Genomic DNA, 16,206 nt, shown 5'->3' with positions numbered 1-16,206 from the left:
GGGGAAAACCAGTCGCGTCTGGTGGCCATGTGTTCGGTTTTCCGTTCGGCGACTACCCGCTTTCTCCGTGAATTTTGAAAGTCTAATAAACTCAAGGACTTCTCCGAAACTCTTACAAACTCTAACAGAAAATACTTTTAGACAATAGTTGACTGGCAAACGTGTGGAAACAGTGCAGCCAAAAGTGCCGTTTTATGTTGGGTCCCTGAGTTTATTGAGGGTCTGGCAGGCTGACGATGGGCCGCTGGCTGCTAGACAGCGTCGGCTGGAATGCAGATGTTCCATGCGACGCAACAACTAGCTCTTTGTTAAAACGTAAAATATTCGCTGAGCGTAAAGACGTAACTCTCTAATGAAACCTCACGAGAGAATGACTTTCCGTCACGATGATGTTGCAGAGGAAAACTATGATAGGGTGTGTCTAAGGACATGAGATCATCGGATTCGTCAAGAAAAGTCGTTCGGAACGTGAGGGAAATTGACGTTGCTGTTAATTGGTCAATTTCCATGTTGGTGGCTAGAAAAGGATGCTAGCCGCCTTTGGGGGAACGTTGCTAGCGGAAGCATTGTTCGTAACAAAAATAGATTTCTCCGATCTTCCCATAGTTGGGACAAAAACTGCTTGTCCGTTTGAAGAACCTTAATTAACAAAATCCTAAGATTTCTAGCGAGTCCTCAAGCTAGCTGAACCTGTACTGTGTAGGTGCATCGACATCTGGTAATCATTTTGCACGAAAGAACCGATGGAATGTTTACTTTCGAGTACCTCTACAAATATTTCTTCTAATGAGGGTACCCCATACCTTTGTTAGACAAAGCGTTCATTCCTTGACCGCGGATACGTTCGGCGACTGGATACGTTCGGCGACTGGCTGTCGCCTCGAGCCCAAGCTCGATATCACAAATCCCGAACAAATACAATGGGATTGAATGACGACAATTCTTTAATTATGCCTATGATAGAATCTAGATTACGGTGTTAAGGGATTTTCCCGAAGTTCCAAAGGGAGGGCTTCGGTGTTCTTTCATCTCCGACATATATATGTGTACAGTATTTAACGTATCAAATTTCTAAAAAAACAGCAATTTCTGAAGCACAAAGCTTGGTATTGTAAAGATCAAGCAGAAAACTAATTACAAAACTAGAAGACGTAGAACGTGATGCAATATAATATGCACAATTATGATAATATAAAAATATAGCACATTCTTGAAGATAAACTAAGATGAAAATGGAGAACAAGATAATTGTGCTTTGTTTTTCACACGATAGATGGGCAACAGCTTACCTCGTGCGAATCGTAAAGAAGAAGACTATGACGTTCGGAGGTGCAAACTAACCTGCGCAACGTTTTCTAAGAAAAATCATCAATTGCAGATTAAACCCGTCTACTCATAGAAATCTATAACGGCACATAAATAAATAATCAATGCGGAGCACATATAAAATATGTTTATACAGATTTCAAATACGCACGCGTTCACGCGTGGGGACAGAAAAATCACATACGCATCAAGCATTCTTCAGGTGCTACTAAATATAATCGAATACTGTTTCGCATAAACCATACACATTTTCCACACAAATCACTGACCACTGCATATTAGAATATTCACATACACACCTAAAATAAAAAATGAAAAAGGCAAAGGAAACTACATAAATATTGTTTAAACTAATACTCGAAGGATTAAAAAAGGTATCGTTTCAATAGATAATAATGCAAATTAATGAACAGCCAAATTAAAAGCTGCATTTATTGCGTTGAATATCTCTTTTTCGGTGAAAATCTACCATAAAGTAAAATGATTCAATTATTATCATTATTTAATTATTTCATTCGACGAAACCATAATTACTAAATTATGTTGCTCTTTGTAAAGATTATCCGTAGACTTCTTTACAAAGTAATGCACAAAGTGGTATCAACTATAACCAATTTTCTATATCATTTAGAACATTTTTGCACTTACTAATTGTTGGGAATGTTAATCTATGGAAAATATAGGGACTGCAAGTGTGAAGATCCTAAAACATGGATACAATCAGTAAAGAAACAAATGAAAATGGTATCAATAAAGGACCGAATGAGACGAGTTCTCTCGAGGAATTCTACGCCGATAGTGGAATCCTTGTGACTGGAGCAACCGGTTTCGTTGGGAAAGGTCTCCTGGAAAAACTGATCCGCATATGTCCACGCATCGCTGCCATTTTTATACTAATCCGTTCTAAAACTAACAAAACGATAGAACAACGATTTAACAAGCTCATAGATGATCCCGTTCGTAAATATATTCTTGTTCCTTTCAATATTTAAGGCTGTCAGGAGCCAAATTGATTAACTTTCTTTTCTGGAATTTTCGTTTTCAGATATATGATGCTATTAAAGCAAAGAACACCGCACTTTTCAACAGAGTTTATCCTGTGAGAGGTGACGTGAATCTGCCAGATTTAGGTCTTTCGCGAGAAGATAGAAATCTGTTGTTAGAGAAAGTGAACATAGTGTTTCACGTCGCAGCCACTGTGAAATTCAATGAGCCGTTACACGTGGCTGTTAATGTGAATACGAAAGGTACTGCTCGTGTGATCCAACTTTGGAACGAAGTAAGGCATCCAATTAGCTTCGTCTACGTCAGCACAGCTTATAGTAATGCGAATTTACCTGAGATTGGAGAAAAGATTTATACGTAAGAATAAGTTACGCGCAAACATTGTTCCATGGTTTATGAATATTTTAATTCTAATTATAGCGTGAAGAATATGTGCACTTACTATTAATTTTGCAGCACGAGTTTGACGCCTTGGGAGGTGATCGACATCTGTGACAAATTAGACAACACGTCGATCAATGAAATAGAAAAAAAGATTTTAAAAACTTATCCAAACACATACACATTCAGTAAGAATTTAGCAGAGCAGATTGTAGCAAGCAAGTGCAGAGATCTGCCAGTTGCGATAGTGCGGCCAAGCATAATTGGCGCCTCTTTGGAAGAACCATGTCCTGGTTGGATAGAGAATATTTCTGCATTAACAAGTATTTTCATAGATCTTTTCCGATAGTAATTTTTCAATGCTCCTTACATTTCCTAAAATTGGAGTTAATTGATTTGTTTGTGAGAGGATCAATGAGAGGATCTCCACCAGATTATCATTATTATATTTCAAATTTGCTGTTGCTCACTATTAGGACAATTCATTTCTATCTATTTAGCATTGCATTTCTGCTAATCGAAAGTCACAAGTAATTTCTAAATTAATTCAATACCCAGGTATCATTCTGCCAATCGGCAAAGGGTGTGCAACAGCGATACGGGGGACGAGAGATGCAAGATTGGATTATTGGATGTAGTGCCTGTCGATTTCGTAGTCGACACGATAATATGTACTGCATGGCATGTTACGCTACATCGTGATCATGAAGTTAAAGTTTACAACTGCACCAGCAACGCATACCCTTTTAAGTAATATTTCTTACAAATATATTTCAATTAATGTAATTCGATTGTTAGAGTATTCCAAAAGTTTCAGTTTATTTAAGTAACGTGAACAATGGAAGTGCACACAAACGTAGAATACGAAAGTCCAATTTTGATCTCAATACGTTAATTTAGGAAGATAGTGATGTAATGTAATACTTATTTAATTGCATAATATTTCCTGAGATACTCGGATAGTAATTAACTTTACTTGAAGCGTAATTCGATTAATTGTACCAATGTAATTATTTCAATTCGCAAGATGGGGTCAGATGAAAGATACCATCGTGAAATGTTGCATAGAAACGCCACTGAACGATACGCTATGGTACCCGGGTTGTCCAATGATAGCTAATAGATATATTTACAACGTTCGGAGTGTAATTCCGCATATTTTTCCTGCGTTCGTTATAGATAACTTTTTAAGACTTCGAGGTAGTAAACCAATGTGAGTATTCTACCAATCCTTGAACAACGAGAACAATCTTTCGGATAGCTTATATCTTCATCTGTAATAATAACTAAAAATGGTATTTCAGATGGATGAAACTTCTCAAAAATGGTAATAAGCTGTTCACATCGCTACAATACTTCATCTTGCACGAATGGACTTTCCAAAGAGATAATTGTTCCGACTTAGCGAGGAAAGTAAAAATGTTAAACGACAGCGATGTGGTGAAACTGGATTTACGGGATATGGATTGGGAGAAGTATATTGCAATGTACCAGGTGGGAATTAAGAAATTTATTTTGAAAGAAGACTTTAACTCAATAGCCCGACAACGATTGTCAAGGTGCGTATAAAAGCATCTTCGCATAAAATAGTAGGAACTAATGTAAATACATATATTTTCGATTATTTCAGGCTGTTCTGGATACATCGGATTACGAAAATATGCGGTATAATGGTCTTACTACTGATAATACACTGTATCGTGAACGTAATACTATTTGAACGTAATTTCTTCTGATTAAACCAAAGGAATATAAATACAATTTTCTGGAGAAGGGATTCATCATCCTTTTCATTTTGTCTCTTCACTCGTCTCCTTGCTAAATAAATCTATTTGTGACATTGCTTGTTTTTTCTATAACATTTTAATAAGAATGCAGTTATTTATACGCATATGATTTCAGAACTGTAAGCAATTCATCTGCTCACTGAATATGAACATTTTTGCATTATAAGAACAACATTATAATGTCAAAATCCTCTATCATCCTCCACCAAACAAAAGTTGCGAGACAGTTATTCGTTGACAATAATATACAATAATAATTTATCATTGAAAAGTCTACTGAGCAATAAACAATGATGATAGAAAATAAATATATTTTAAAATAAGATAGTTCTAAAGTAAAACTTTTTTAAGAATGCTTCATTTGCTCTAAAGGCTCACTTTGGTTCTCAAGTTGTTTGCTCATGTTTGCTCGTAGTTGCTTGACCAGTCGGCGTTAAAATATATGATATATTCAACGAAATAGAAACTAGATGTGACATTCATGCTGGATAAAATATTATTTCACATAATAAGTAGTAGATAGTTTTTTATTTAAGTTAAATTTAAATATCATATTGGTTTTCATTTCATGTGTATGTATGTGAATATCGCAATGTACAGTGATCAATGGTTTGTACGGAAATTGTATGTTGTTCATATAAGAATTGCCACGTTTATTAAGGGGGGGGGGTAAGGTTAATTCGTACAAAAAAAGGCATGTCTTTGTGAATATTTTCTGACGATACAGTTAAAATTTATTTTCTAAAACCAACAGTTCATTAAAGTATGACATTCGAACAATATTGTATAAAATTTTCACGGCGAAATATTAAAAAATACGGCAATGGCAGCAATTATTCGGACGTGTCTCAGAAAAAAGTATAATTGCGGTGCCCCTCAGAGCTTGGTGCTGGATCATCAGAAATCAAAAAGTTAAAGTTCATTTGTTAGGTAACAGTTTTGCCCAGGTAACGCTGTATTGATTTTTTCGAAATTTCAATTTTTCACTTTTTTGGAACACTTTGAAGGGAAAAACGCGATTTTGTGCGAAAATTTTCGGCTAATTTGTCATTTTAAAATAAAAATAATTAACGAATTTGAAAAAACTCTATAGCGTTACCTCGCAAATTATGTAGAGAAGTAGTTTTCAAAATTTTAAAAGCATTGGTGTAGTAGTTTTGAAGTAATTGGGGGCGCCGACTTTGAAAACGTGAGTTGTGGGGAAAATGCTTTAAAGTTTTGAACACTAAATAATCTGGTATAAAACGTTCATAAGCGAATTTTATCGGTTTACCTCTTCACTAGCGTAGCAATTGTTGAAAACACTAATAAAAAATCAATTATCCTATAATATTTTTCATGATCTTTCGTAATTTGATCTCCAACAGTCACTTTAATTTTTTCAGCTGACGCGCTATTTGTTGAAGTGCCTTCGTATTTACGTTTATGCGGAGGTACAATTTTTCTAGGTCGATATAATCTCGAACCAGTTGATTGTCTATCAGATCTAGTAACTTTTTTAGGCACTTTAGTAATAATTTAACACAAAACTTAATGAAAATGGAATATTTACTTCTACACTAAATCTTTTACTCTACACTGACAAAATATACAGTACAGGTATAAAGAGATTTGCACTTAAGTCGTTAAGTACTATAAATAGATCTGGGGGTAAGATTAGGTATTATATAGAGAAAAAAATGTCTGCGAAGTAACAATAGCACGCTCGGGTGGAGTAGGTAATATCATCCGACATGTATAAAAATACTCGTAACTTCGTCAATTATGCTCCAATCGACTTGAAATTTTGACACAATATTCTTAAGATGCTATGCATTCAATTAAAGAAATAAAAAAAATGCAAAAAAAATTTTTTAACCTTACCCCCCCCCCTTAACAGCTCATAAATTCGTAATGCATATGCGGTTTTTATGTGAATATGGCTATTTTTATTACGATTTATCTGGGAACAGTCCGGCCACCACAGTGCGTTTGCGAATTTCCTACGCTGCGTAAACTTGTAAACAAATTTCTTACGTCGTGTAACCCTCTACCTAGCCCAGGCAACACACCGCGGGCAATATGGCAACCAGATGTCTTCGGATACTCACTGCGTACCCTCACTAGTCTCGAGTATCTTCCATAAATCTCAGGAATTTCCTAGTAGAGGTCTTTCAAACCAAACAAACGTCTGTTTCCGAAGAATTTCTAAAGACTATTGTCTACCACGGCTTGACAAGGGAAAGTTAGTTTTTCTCACGTATGCTGCAACTTTCCTCCCACTAACCACTTTCTCTCGAGGGCGGTTAAGACCCTTTGTTTAACCAATTAACAACGAAGACTATTTCCCTCACTCTCTTAGCCAAAATCCTCACCAACAAATCCGATGGTCCCGTGCGCTAGACACACCCATCCTTAGCTTTCCTCCGACGCAGCATCGTCACTCAACTTCACTTCTTCTAGGAAAGTTGGAAAAGTCAACTACTAAGTCTACCGCTAATGCCCATCGGGGCAGTCTAAGCATAACGCGAGAGTCGGTCTCGGTATTGTCGAGCATACATTTTCTCTCCTAAATATCTTATAGTGCTACGTCCACTAATACATTAAATCTAATTATAAGAGCCCTGCTCTAACGTACATATCTATCTTATCTTCGTGCAATAAGTGATTATCTATCTATCTATGCTCATCAGTGTAATCTAAGTGTTGGAAATATATAATTTATAATTCTGTGAATCACAGTGTTATACAAACTCAATCACCCCTATTATCTCAACGGAAATCAGGGGATCGATCAAGTCGTGGTGTCGATTGTTATAATCGTAACGGGAATTTACGACTCCCGTTGACGTCTCTCCTAGCGACTACGTCTCCCCGCGATTGGTCGAACAAACACTACTCTTTGGTAAATTTATCATTGAATCAATGAGTAATCCATTAATATATGCAAATCATCACTTTCGCGGAAGAACATTTTGTGATTTCCAATTCTGTATTAATAGAAACTCAATTATAGGTTTTAGATTGTGATGATCTAAAATCGGAAAGGTCATCATCTGCGTAATCAATATCCTCTGACGGTGCCTAACGAACATAAAGAGGGGAAGACAAGTTGCGTAAAAAATTACTATTACATACGTTATTGTAATAATAATAAGAAAATTACTTTATCTGTACATACATGCCAGTAACAACCGTTTTAAGTTCTGCATATAATTCTGGATGGTGACTCGTTTCGATGTAATTCAGCCATCGCGATTTGAATTGTGAAAGCGAGAACGCTATAGCTGCAGTTTGCTTACCCCCAATAGTGGCAAAATAAAAAGGGGATTCCAATCTTGTATAGATACTTTTCAATAATCCTTTAACTAATGGCGTACAGTACTTGCATTACCTTTTATTAATGTTTTTAACTTTTTCTAAACATAAAGCCCATAGCACAATGCCACGATGTGGTCCCTTTATTCCCTGGATGATATCTGAAACCTTTACTAGTGGTAGTAGATGTTGTAGATACTCTCCGATATATTTAAATTCAATGCCCTTTATGTTAGTGTTTAAAGTTTAACACGAATTTTAAAAATTATTTGCAACGAGATCGCAAAGGAAATTCAAAGGAAGTTCAAAGTATATCTTAATGAATTTTGCATTATTTTGGCAAACTTGGGACGTGCGATACATTTCCGTAATGCATTCCATTTGGACATAACGTTGTTGTTAGTTAAGAGCAATATGTCATATTTTTCATACATTGGCGTCATGTAATCAAACCATGTAGTACATAAACTTAAAGTATATGAACGTCTAAAATGTTGTGATAAACACGGACTGATATCCAAGGTGAAAGATGTATCGTCGTCTTTATCGACAGTTACATAATTTTCATCTTCTTGATTCATTACATGATCTCGATATTCTTGATACAGATGCTGACGATACTTTCTCAATGTATCTATCACATTCAAAAGTATCTGAGGCATAAGTGTTGTCCGTGATAATTGTAGCTGCTGGCTATAGATGTCGCCTGCTGGGATACTGCTGTATGTTTCTTCTAATTTTAATGCGTGGAAGAAAAATCGGACCACGGGCACCGGGATTCGAACCCGAGTCTCGAACACGTTCGTAACCTAAGGCGCTAACCACTGCACTAGCGTTGTTCGGTATTAGTTAGTGTCGAGTGGCGGTATCGCTGTCGAGTGCCGTCACATATCTATACGAATGCTAAACAAACGAAATGGATTTACGGAGCTACCGGCGTTGTCTGTAATTACTGTCTACATTCTATTAGAACTTTAATCGAATTCTAAGTGACTGTGGCCAAGAATATCAGCTGGAATGCAATTCAAACTAAACAGTGTATAACGACACTGAGAAACCTCCTTCTTCTATTACACTTATTATCGCTGATTCCATTTTAGCACTATCCCTTATTTTACTAAGCACAATACTTTAACAATTTATTCACTTCACGTTGCTACCTTGCAATTTACAGTCCTGGGCCCATAACCTATTGAGGTTATTCGGTGTGTAAACAGAGAAAACACGTGGATAAATTGTAAGGTAGAAAATATATTTAAATAGGAGTGTAATAAGTAAAAATACAATTTGAGCTGGTCCAGATCCGCACGCTAGCTGTGTTACCTAATAACTGAAAAACCCCGAAGCCAACGTCGCCTGTCTACTGTTTATGGCCTGACTTCGTCGCAGTCTTTTGTCTACACGCTGTCGATGGCTTCAGTGCTTGAGAAAACTAAAAAAGCCCAGATGTAGAGTTTTCTTAGAAGTGGTAACCACTTCAACAATTTTAATAAGAATGCAGTTATTTATACTCATATGATTTCTGAGCTGTAAGCAATTCATTTGCTCGCTGACTATGAACATTCTTCCATTACAATGACATTATTATACTGACAGAAACTTCTTTCATCCTCCACCAAATAAAAGTTACGAGATAGTTATTCGTTGACAATAATGTACAATAATAATTTACCATTATTGGAAAAGTTGGATTGCTTTGGATGCTTTATATGCAAAAGGAAAGGCCACACCAGTAAAAACTGCTTTAAAATAACAGAAGAAGCAACAGTAGAGACAACCAGGAACCCAGAAATCAAAATCGGGATCACAGCGGAATTGGTCTATTAGGAAGTACCTCAGCGATACAAGCGGCAAACCCTGATGTTTGGATAATCGACTCAGGAGCTACGAATCACATGACAGGACGACGGGAATGGTTCAGCGTCTTCGAAGAATCCGATAACACGGGTGAAGATAGAGAGCGGCGATGGTACATTCATGGATGCGTGCGGCAAAGGAAAAATCAGAGTAGAGACTTTTGTGGACGGCAAATGGGTAACATGTCCAATGAACGATGTTCTGTACGTACCAGGTATGAAAAGAAACCTATTTTCCATTGGATCTGTCGCAAAAAGGGGCATAGATTTCTGTGTTTCAAAGGAAGGGGCCAATTGTGTATTTTCACAAAATCAGGAAGGGACCAATTGTGTATTTTTACAAAATCGGAAAATAATAGCAAGAGGTTCAGTTATTGGAAATTTGTATAAAGTAGATATGCGAGTTATCATACCGTCAGTTTGTAATTTTAGCAATAGAGCGGAGTCAAACGCGGACACGTTACAGTTATGGCACGAACGGCTATGTCATCAAAATATCAGACATGTTAAAGAGTTCTTAAAGAATTCAAATATGAAAGTGGTAGAGAATAGTAACTTTTTCTGTGAAGGTTGCGCGTGCGGGAAACATCATAGATCGAGTTTTCACGAGAAAATCAATCGGGCGACTAAACCTCGCGAAATTATTTATGCGGATGTATGTGGACCTATGGAAGTCGAGTTATTAGAAAAGAAACTGTATTTTCTGACATTTAAAGATGATTTTTCCAAATTCACAAAGATTTACTTCTTACGACTTAAGTCAGAAATAATTGAAAAATTAAAAACTTTTTGCCTAGAAGTTGAGAATCAATTTAACGATAAGATTAAAGAAATTCATAATGAAGGAGGGAAAGAATTCAAAAATAAAGAAGTCAAAGAATTTTTAAGAAGTCAGGGAATTAGGCACACAATTAACGTCCCATACACCCCTGAACAGAATGGTGTCGCAGAAAGATAGTCGCAGGAAAATAGAACAATAGTAGAGGCAGGTCGATCGATGCTATATTCGAAACCAAATCTACCGCTGTTTTTATGGGCTGAAGCCATGAACACAGCAGTATATGTCATAAATAAGACGGGGCCGACAAAACAAGACAAGAAAGCACCATATGAACTGTGGTACGGGAAACTGCCGAATTTAGAAAAGTTTAGAGTTTTCGGTACTGAGTGTTTTGCACACATACCTGCGGAGAAGAGAACGAAACTAGATAAAAAGTCTAACAAAGGATATTTGGTAGGCTATTTAGACGACGGACGAAGGTATCGAGTGTACGTGCCAACAGTAAAAAATGTAATATTAAGCCGTGACGTAATATTTAAGCCTGAACTAGAAAATGCGAAATTCGTAAAATTATGTTTACCGAAAATTGTCGAGCGCGAAAATGTGAGTGCGCAGAGCGATAGAGTATATACGTATGAAAGTGCAGAGAGTGAACATGAAAAACAACCGCATGGAACTAGCGACAATGTGAGACAATTGAGAGATACTGATAAGATCAAACGAACCGATTTTTATGGTAACCCAGTAACGTACGTAGCGGAAAAATTACCGGTGGATTTTAACGAAGCGATGAGATCCGAAAAGAAAGAGTTTATGGGAAACTGCTATGAATGATGAAATGAAATCGCACCATGAAAATAAGACGTGGATTCTTGTAGAAAAATCTAAAGATCAGAAGGTACTTAGCAATAGGTGGGTTTTAACGATAAAGCTAAATCCGGACAACTCGGAACGATACAAAGCGCGACTAGTAATAAAAAGCGCGACTAGTAATAAAAGGGTGTTCACAGAAAGAAGGCATAGATTATAAGGAAACATATAGTCCCATTGCTCGGTTTGACACAATTAGATTAATGCTCAGTATTGCAGCCAAAAATAATTTACACCTCAGACAGTTCGACATTAAAACCGCATTTTTATATGGAAGTCTGAAAGAAGATATTTATATGAAACAACCTAAAGGTTATGATGATGGTACAAATCGCGTTTGTAAATTGCTAAAAAGCCTATATGGCTTAAAGCAGTCTTCAAGATGTTGGACGGAACGTTTCACAAAATTTATCTCGAACTTAAAATTTTATCAGAGTACCGCAGATCCTTGTTTTTATATTTATACAGAAGACGACAAATTAATGTTGATGACCATATACGTAGACGATGAACTAGTAGCAGCTTCAGACGAATCTCTAATTGATAAATTTTTCGATGATTTAAATAAAGAATTCAAAATTACGAGTTCGAAAGAAGTAAAGAGTTTTCTTGGACTTGAAATTAATAGATTAGAAAATGGTTCAATATTCATTCATCAGAGTAGGTATATCGAAAACATATTGGAAAAATTTAATATGAATGAGGCAAACAGTGTTTCTACACCTATCGAGATTAATTGGAACGAAAGTAACATAGGTGATAATGATTGTAATGCACCATACAGAGAAGCCGTAGGGAACTCAATGTTTTTACAAACTGTAAGTATGCCAGATATTAGTTTGGCAATAAATATAGCGGCGAGATATTTAGAGAATCCAAACCAGTATCAGTGGAAATTAGTTAAACGAATTTTGCGCTACATAAAAGGGACCGCAGACATAGGACTCTTATATACAAAAGCAGGCAAGCTCGAAACCTTTAGCGATGCTGACTATGCAGGCGACAAAGAAACAAGAAAATCGACATCAGGCGGAGTATGCGAATGCAGCCATCACATGGCAATGTAAGCGACAACAATGTATAGCTCTATCTACGACCGAAGCTGAATATGTCAGTGCAGCCTCAGGAGCTAAAGAAATTATGTGGCTAAAGAAAATATTTCTTGAATGTAAAACAGAGATCTTTAAGTATATGCTATGCGTAGACAATACTAGTGCCATGAAATTAATTAAGAATCCAGAATTCCATCAAAGAAGTGAGCATATTGACGTAAGATACCATTTCTTGCGAAATGCGGGTGTCGAAGTGATTATTACTTCTCAAAAAAAAAAAAAAAAAAAGAAAAACCCTACATGATCTGTTTAGTCTTCTAGTTTTTTGTAATAAATTAATTTGTATGGAAAAGAGAAAGGCGGCTGGCAAGTGTACTTGAAAAGGCATTGACAAATTAATTATCAGTTATTTACGACAAGAGTTAGAAAAATATTAAGAGATAATTTCTAAATTTGAGATAATTGTTTGTAGGGATGTAAAGTTTTAGGGAGGGTGTTGAAGTAGTTACCACTTCTAAGAAAACTCTACATCTGGTCTTTTTAGTTTTCTCAAGCAGTGAAGCCATCGACAGCGCATAGACAAAAGGCGTAGAAGTCAGGTCATAAACAGTAGACAGGCGACGTTGGCTTCGGGGTGTTTCAGTTATTGGGTAACACAGCTAGCGTGCGGATCTGGACCGACTTAAATTGTATTCTTACTTATTACACTTCTATTTAAATATACTTTCTGCCTTACAATTTATCCACGTGTTTTCTCTGTTTACACATCGAATAACCTCAACAAACTTAAATTTAAATATCATATAGGTTTTCATTTCGTGTGTATGTATGTGAATATCGCAATGTACAGTGATCAATGATTTGTACGAAAATTGTATGTGGTTCATACAAGAATTGCCACGTTTATTAACAGTTCATAAATTCGTAATGCGTATGCGGTTTTTATGTGAATATGGCTATTTTTATTACGATTTATCTGGGAATAGTCCGGCCACCACAGTGCGTTTGCGATTTTCCTACGCTGCGTAAACTTGCGAACAAATTGTGTACATGTGTTGAAGTTGACTGATAGAAGAACAAGTGGATGAATTTGTAGTAGAAAAATTTAAATAAACAAAGGTATAAGTATAAGTACAAGTATAGTGTATAAGTTTATGCTGATCCATGTTCTCACTCTCATAGTGTTACAATAAAATATAGATGATACTGGTGGTTGTAGTACACATCGTCGTCTTTAAACCTAAAATAAATTAAGTAATTGTAATATTGAAAGTATAGAAGCTGATGAATATATTTTAATACTGAATAATTTGATAAATTAAGAAAGAATAATACTCACATGTGCTATTTATTACCATATGAGTATTGGGCGTCATGATAAATAATTGGAAAGTACGTTTGAAAGACCGGGTTTATTGACACTATTTTCTTCAGGAGTCATTTATCGTGCAATACTCAGAAATTAATTAATTATGAATTAATTAATAAATGGTTAATTGCCAGAATGTTGGTAGTATAGCTTTTAAGTATATAAGAGATATAAGATATATACATCGTGTAATGTATACATAACGATAAGTATTACTTAAAATGATCGTTAAATAAGGTTATTTGGGTCAGAATAATATAAAGACAAATTATGAACGAAAAGGAAAGTAAATAGAATTTAGATATGACTAATAAAAGCGAGAGATTATACGAGCCCCTAATAACAATGACTCAACAGATTAAGGCTGTTTAATTTGTTTTATTTTGTTTGGTTTGGTTTCGCTGAATGCCGTTAATGGTATATAGTTAAGTTAATGTTAATTGGTACCATAACAACATTTAATATTGACTTCAAGATGACGATGACAGTTAAATAGGAAAGATGTAAATAATTATATTAGTTTTATGCAATTATATATATGATGAAGTGATAAGCGAGCTGGTAAAATTAAGTAATGTACACGCATACGATGGCACATCGACGCCAATAAGAGTGAGGTTAAAGGAGTTATTGGGTGATACGCAATATGCGAACCTAGCAAAATTATACGGACAACGGAAACAGAATGACGACAATGTGACAATATCGGCAACGTAACTGAACATGATAAAGGAATACCGGCTATTATAAGGAACTACGTCCCTTAATTATAAAAAAATATTGATAGAGTGACACGGAAGAATAAAATTACTGCTCAGGGGGGTTTCAAAGCCTCCAAGCCCCGTCGGTTCGGCGAGTGATGCCTCCCCCAGGTTCGCCCCGACGATCATCACATGGGTAAAGAACGAGAAAAGGACGGTCGGTCCCAGGGCCGTTTCTTGCTCGGTCAGAGCGACCGGGGATCATACGATCGATAGCGATACAGAGAAGAAACTCGAAGAAGCATCGTTGATTCCGATCGGCAAAAGAGAGAGTGCCAAGGAGTTACTAAAGGGGAAGGTGGGGCAAGACATCGAAACGGAGATTGAATTTCAAGCGGAGTTGACCGACCAGAGTAGCTATCTAACCCCAGGTACTAACAACCTCAGAAAAGGATCAAACGCGGAGGAAATGGAGAAGGTGCTAGTGAATAAGAGGGCGTTGGGAACCAGAAGAGGAGGAAACAGAAAACTGGAGGAAGGCTCTTTCGCTGACGAAGGTAGAGGTCTTTCATCAGGTATTCGCGACGTCAGGGGACTCATGAGGAGTCTGAAAGATCTAACAATGAACATAGAGTTAATGATGAGAAGAATCACAGCTTCGAACAAGGGCGATCCTATGCTCGAGAAGTTGAACACGGAGAGCGTGACAGAAACAAAAAGGGTCAGAAGGTGGATCAACGCGAACCCCGAGACGAACTTGGACCTTGCGACAGGAAAACCGTGGCTACGCAGATGACGCTTAAGGGGTATGAGGAGACTGGCACTAGCAAGGTATCGGTAGTCAGTCAGACTGAGGCGGTCCAATCAGCGAAGCGAAAGGTCATATCACCACTGGAGGAAAGGAAGGCATGCCACATGAAAGAGTCGAGAATGCAAGAGGTGATAACCTACACCGAAACCTGTAGCACGGATAGCGAGGACGAATGGACGCTCGTTAACCCCTTGACCTACTATTTACATTCGAGAATTTTGGGCCAAAAACGTGAACAAGCTATTATACGGGATGGTTGGTAACTGGTGGTACAACCTGAAAGGGCGTGATTCTACGTGAAAAAAGAAGTCGAAAATATATGTCGGGTTAACATTAGAATTAGGGTTAAGGGCGTGAAACGAATCTCCACTTGGATTACACATTGTCGTTATGCAATAGAGAAGATATTGACTAGTGAAAATACGATTATTATAGAACTGGACAAGTAACCGTGGTAATTAGATAGAGAACTCGAGAAACTAATGACAATTGTTGAAGTGGTCACCACTTCTAAGAAAACTCTACATCTGGTATTTTTAGTTTTCTCAAGGACTGAAGCCATCGACAGCGTATAGACAAAAGAATGCGATGAAGACAGACCATAAACAGTAGACAGGCGACGTTGGCTTCTGGGTTTTCAGTTATAGGGTAACACAGATAGCGTGCGGATCTGGACCAGCGCAAATTGTATTCTTACTTATAATTACACTTATACTTACACAGTAAACTTCCCAACAGTTTACGTCGCGTGACGCACGACACAAAGACCCTATACCTGCGGACAAGATGATTGCCAGATGTCGATACATTCGTACCGAATATTTCCAGCTAGCCTAAGGACCGCTATAAATCTTAGGATTTATTTCAGCTAAGCTCCTCCAAAGAGACAAACAGTCTTTGTTTATCAGTCTCGAAGTCGACCACCTACCACGGGGACACACGAGAAATCTGCTATCTCTCACGTACGATG

General features: G+C 36.9%; 1 protein-coding gene across 1 annotated transcript; it reads left to right on the top strand.

Moving 5' to 3' along the window:
• Positions 1-1,978: 1,978 nt before the first annotated feature.
• Positions 1,979-4,448, top strand: LOC100740948 (fatty acyl-CoA reductase 1-like). Its single transcript, XM_033320735.1, is given in 8 exon segments — positions 1,979-2,282; positions 2,372-2,688; positions 2,788-3,035; positions 3,271-3,338; positions 3,341-3,462; positions 3,740-3,925; positions 4,017-4,271; positions 4,343-4,448. Coding segments are annotated over 8 exon segments (1,548 nt in total). The 5' UTR covers positions 1,979-2,036.
• Positions 4,449-16,206: the final 11,758 nt, after the last annotated feature.

This window comes from Bombus impatiens, unplaced genomic scaffold (assembly GCF_000188095.3).
Source record: "Bombus impatiens unplaced genomic scaffold, BIMP_2.2 scf_0335, whole genome shotgun sequence".
NCBI classification, from domain to species: Eukaryota; Metazoa; Arthropoda; class Insecta; order Hymenoptera; family Apidae; genus Bombus; species Bombus impatiens.
Note: the sequence above shows the minus strand (reverse complement) of the source record. Positions and strands in the feature narration are given on the sequence as shown.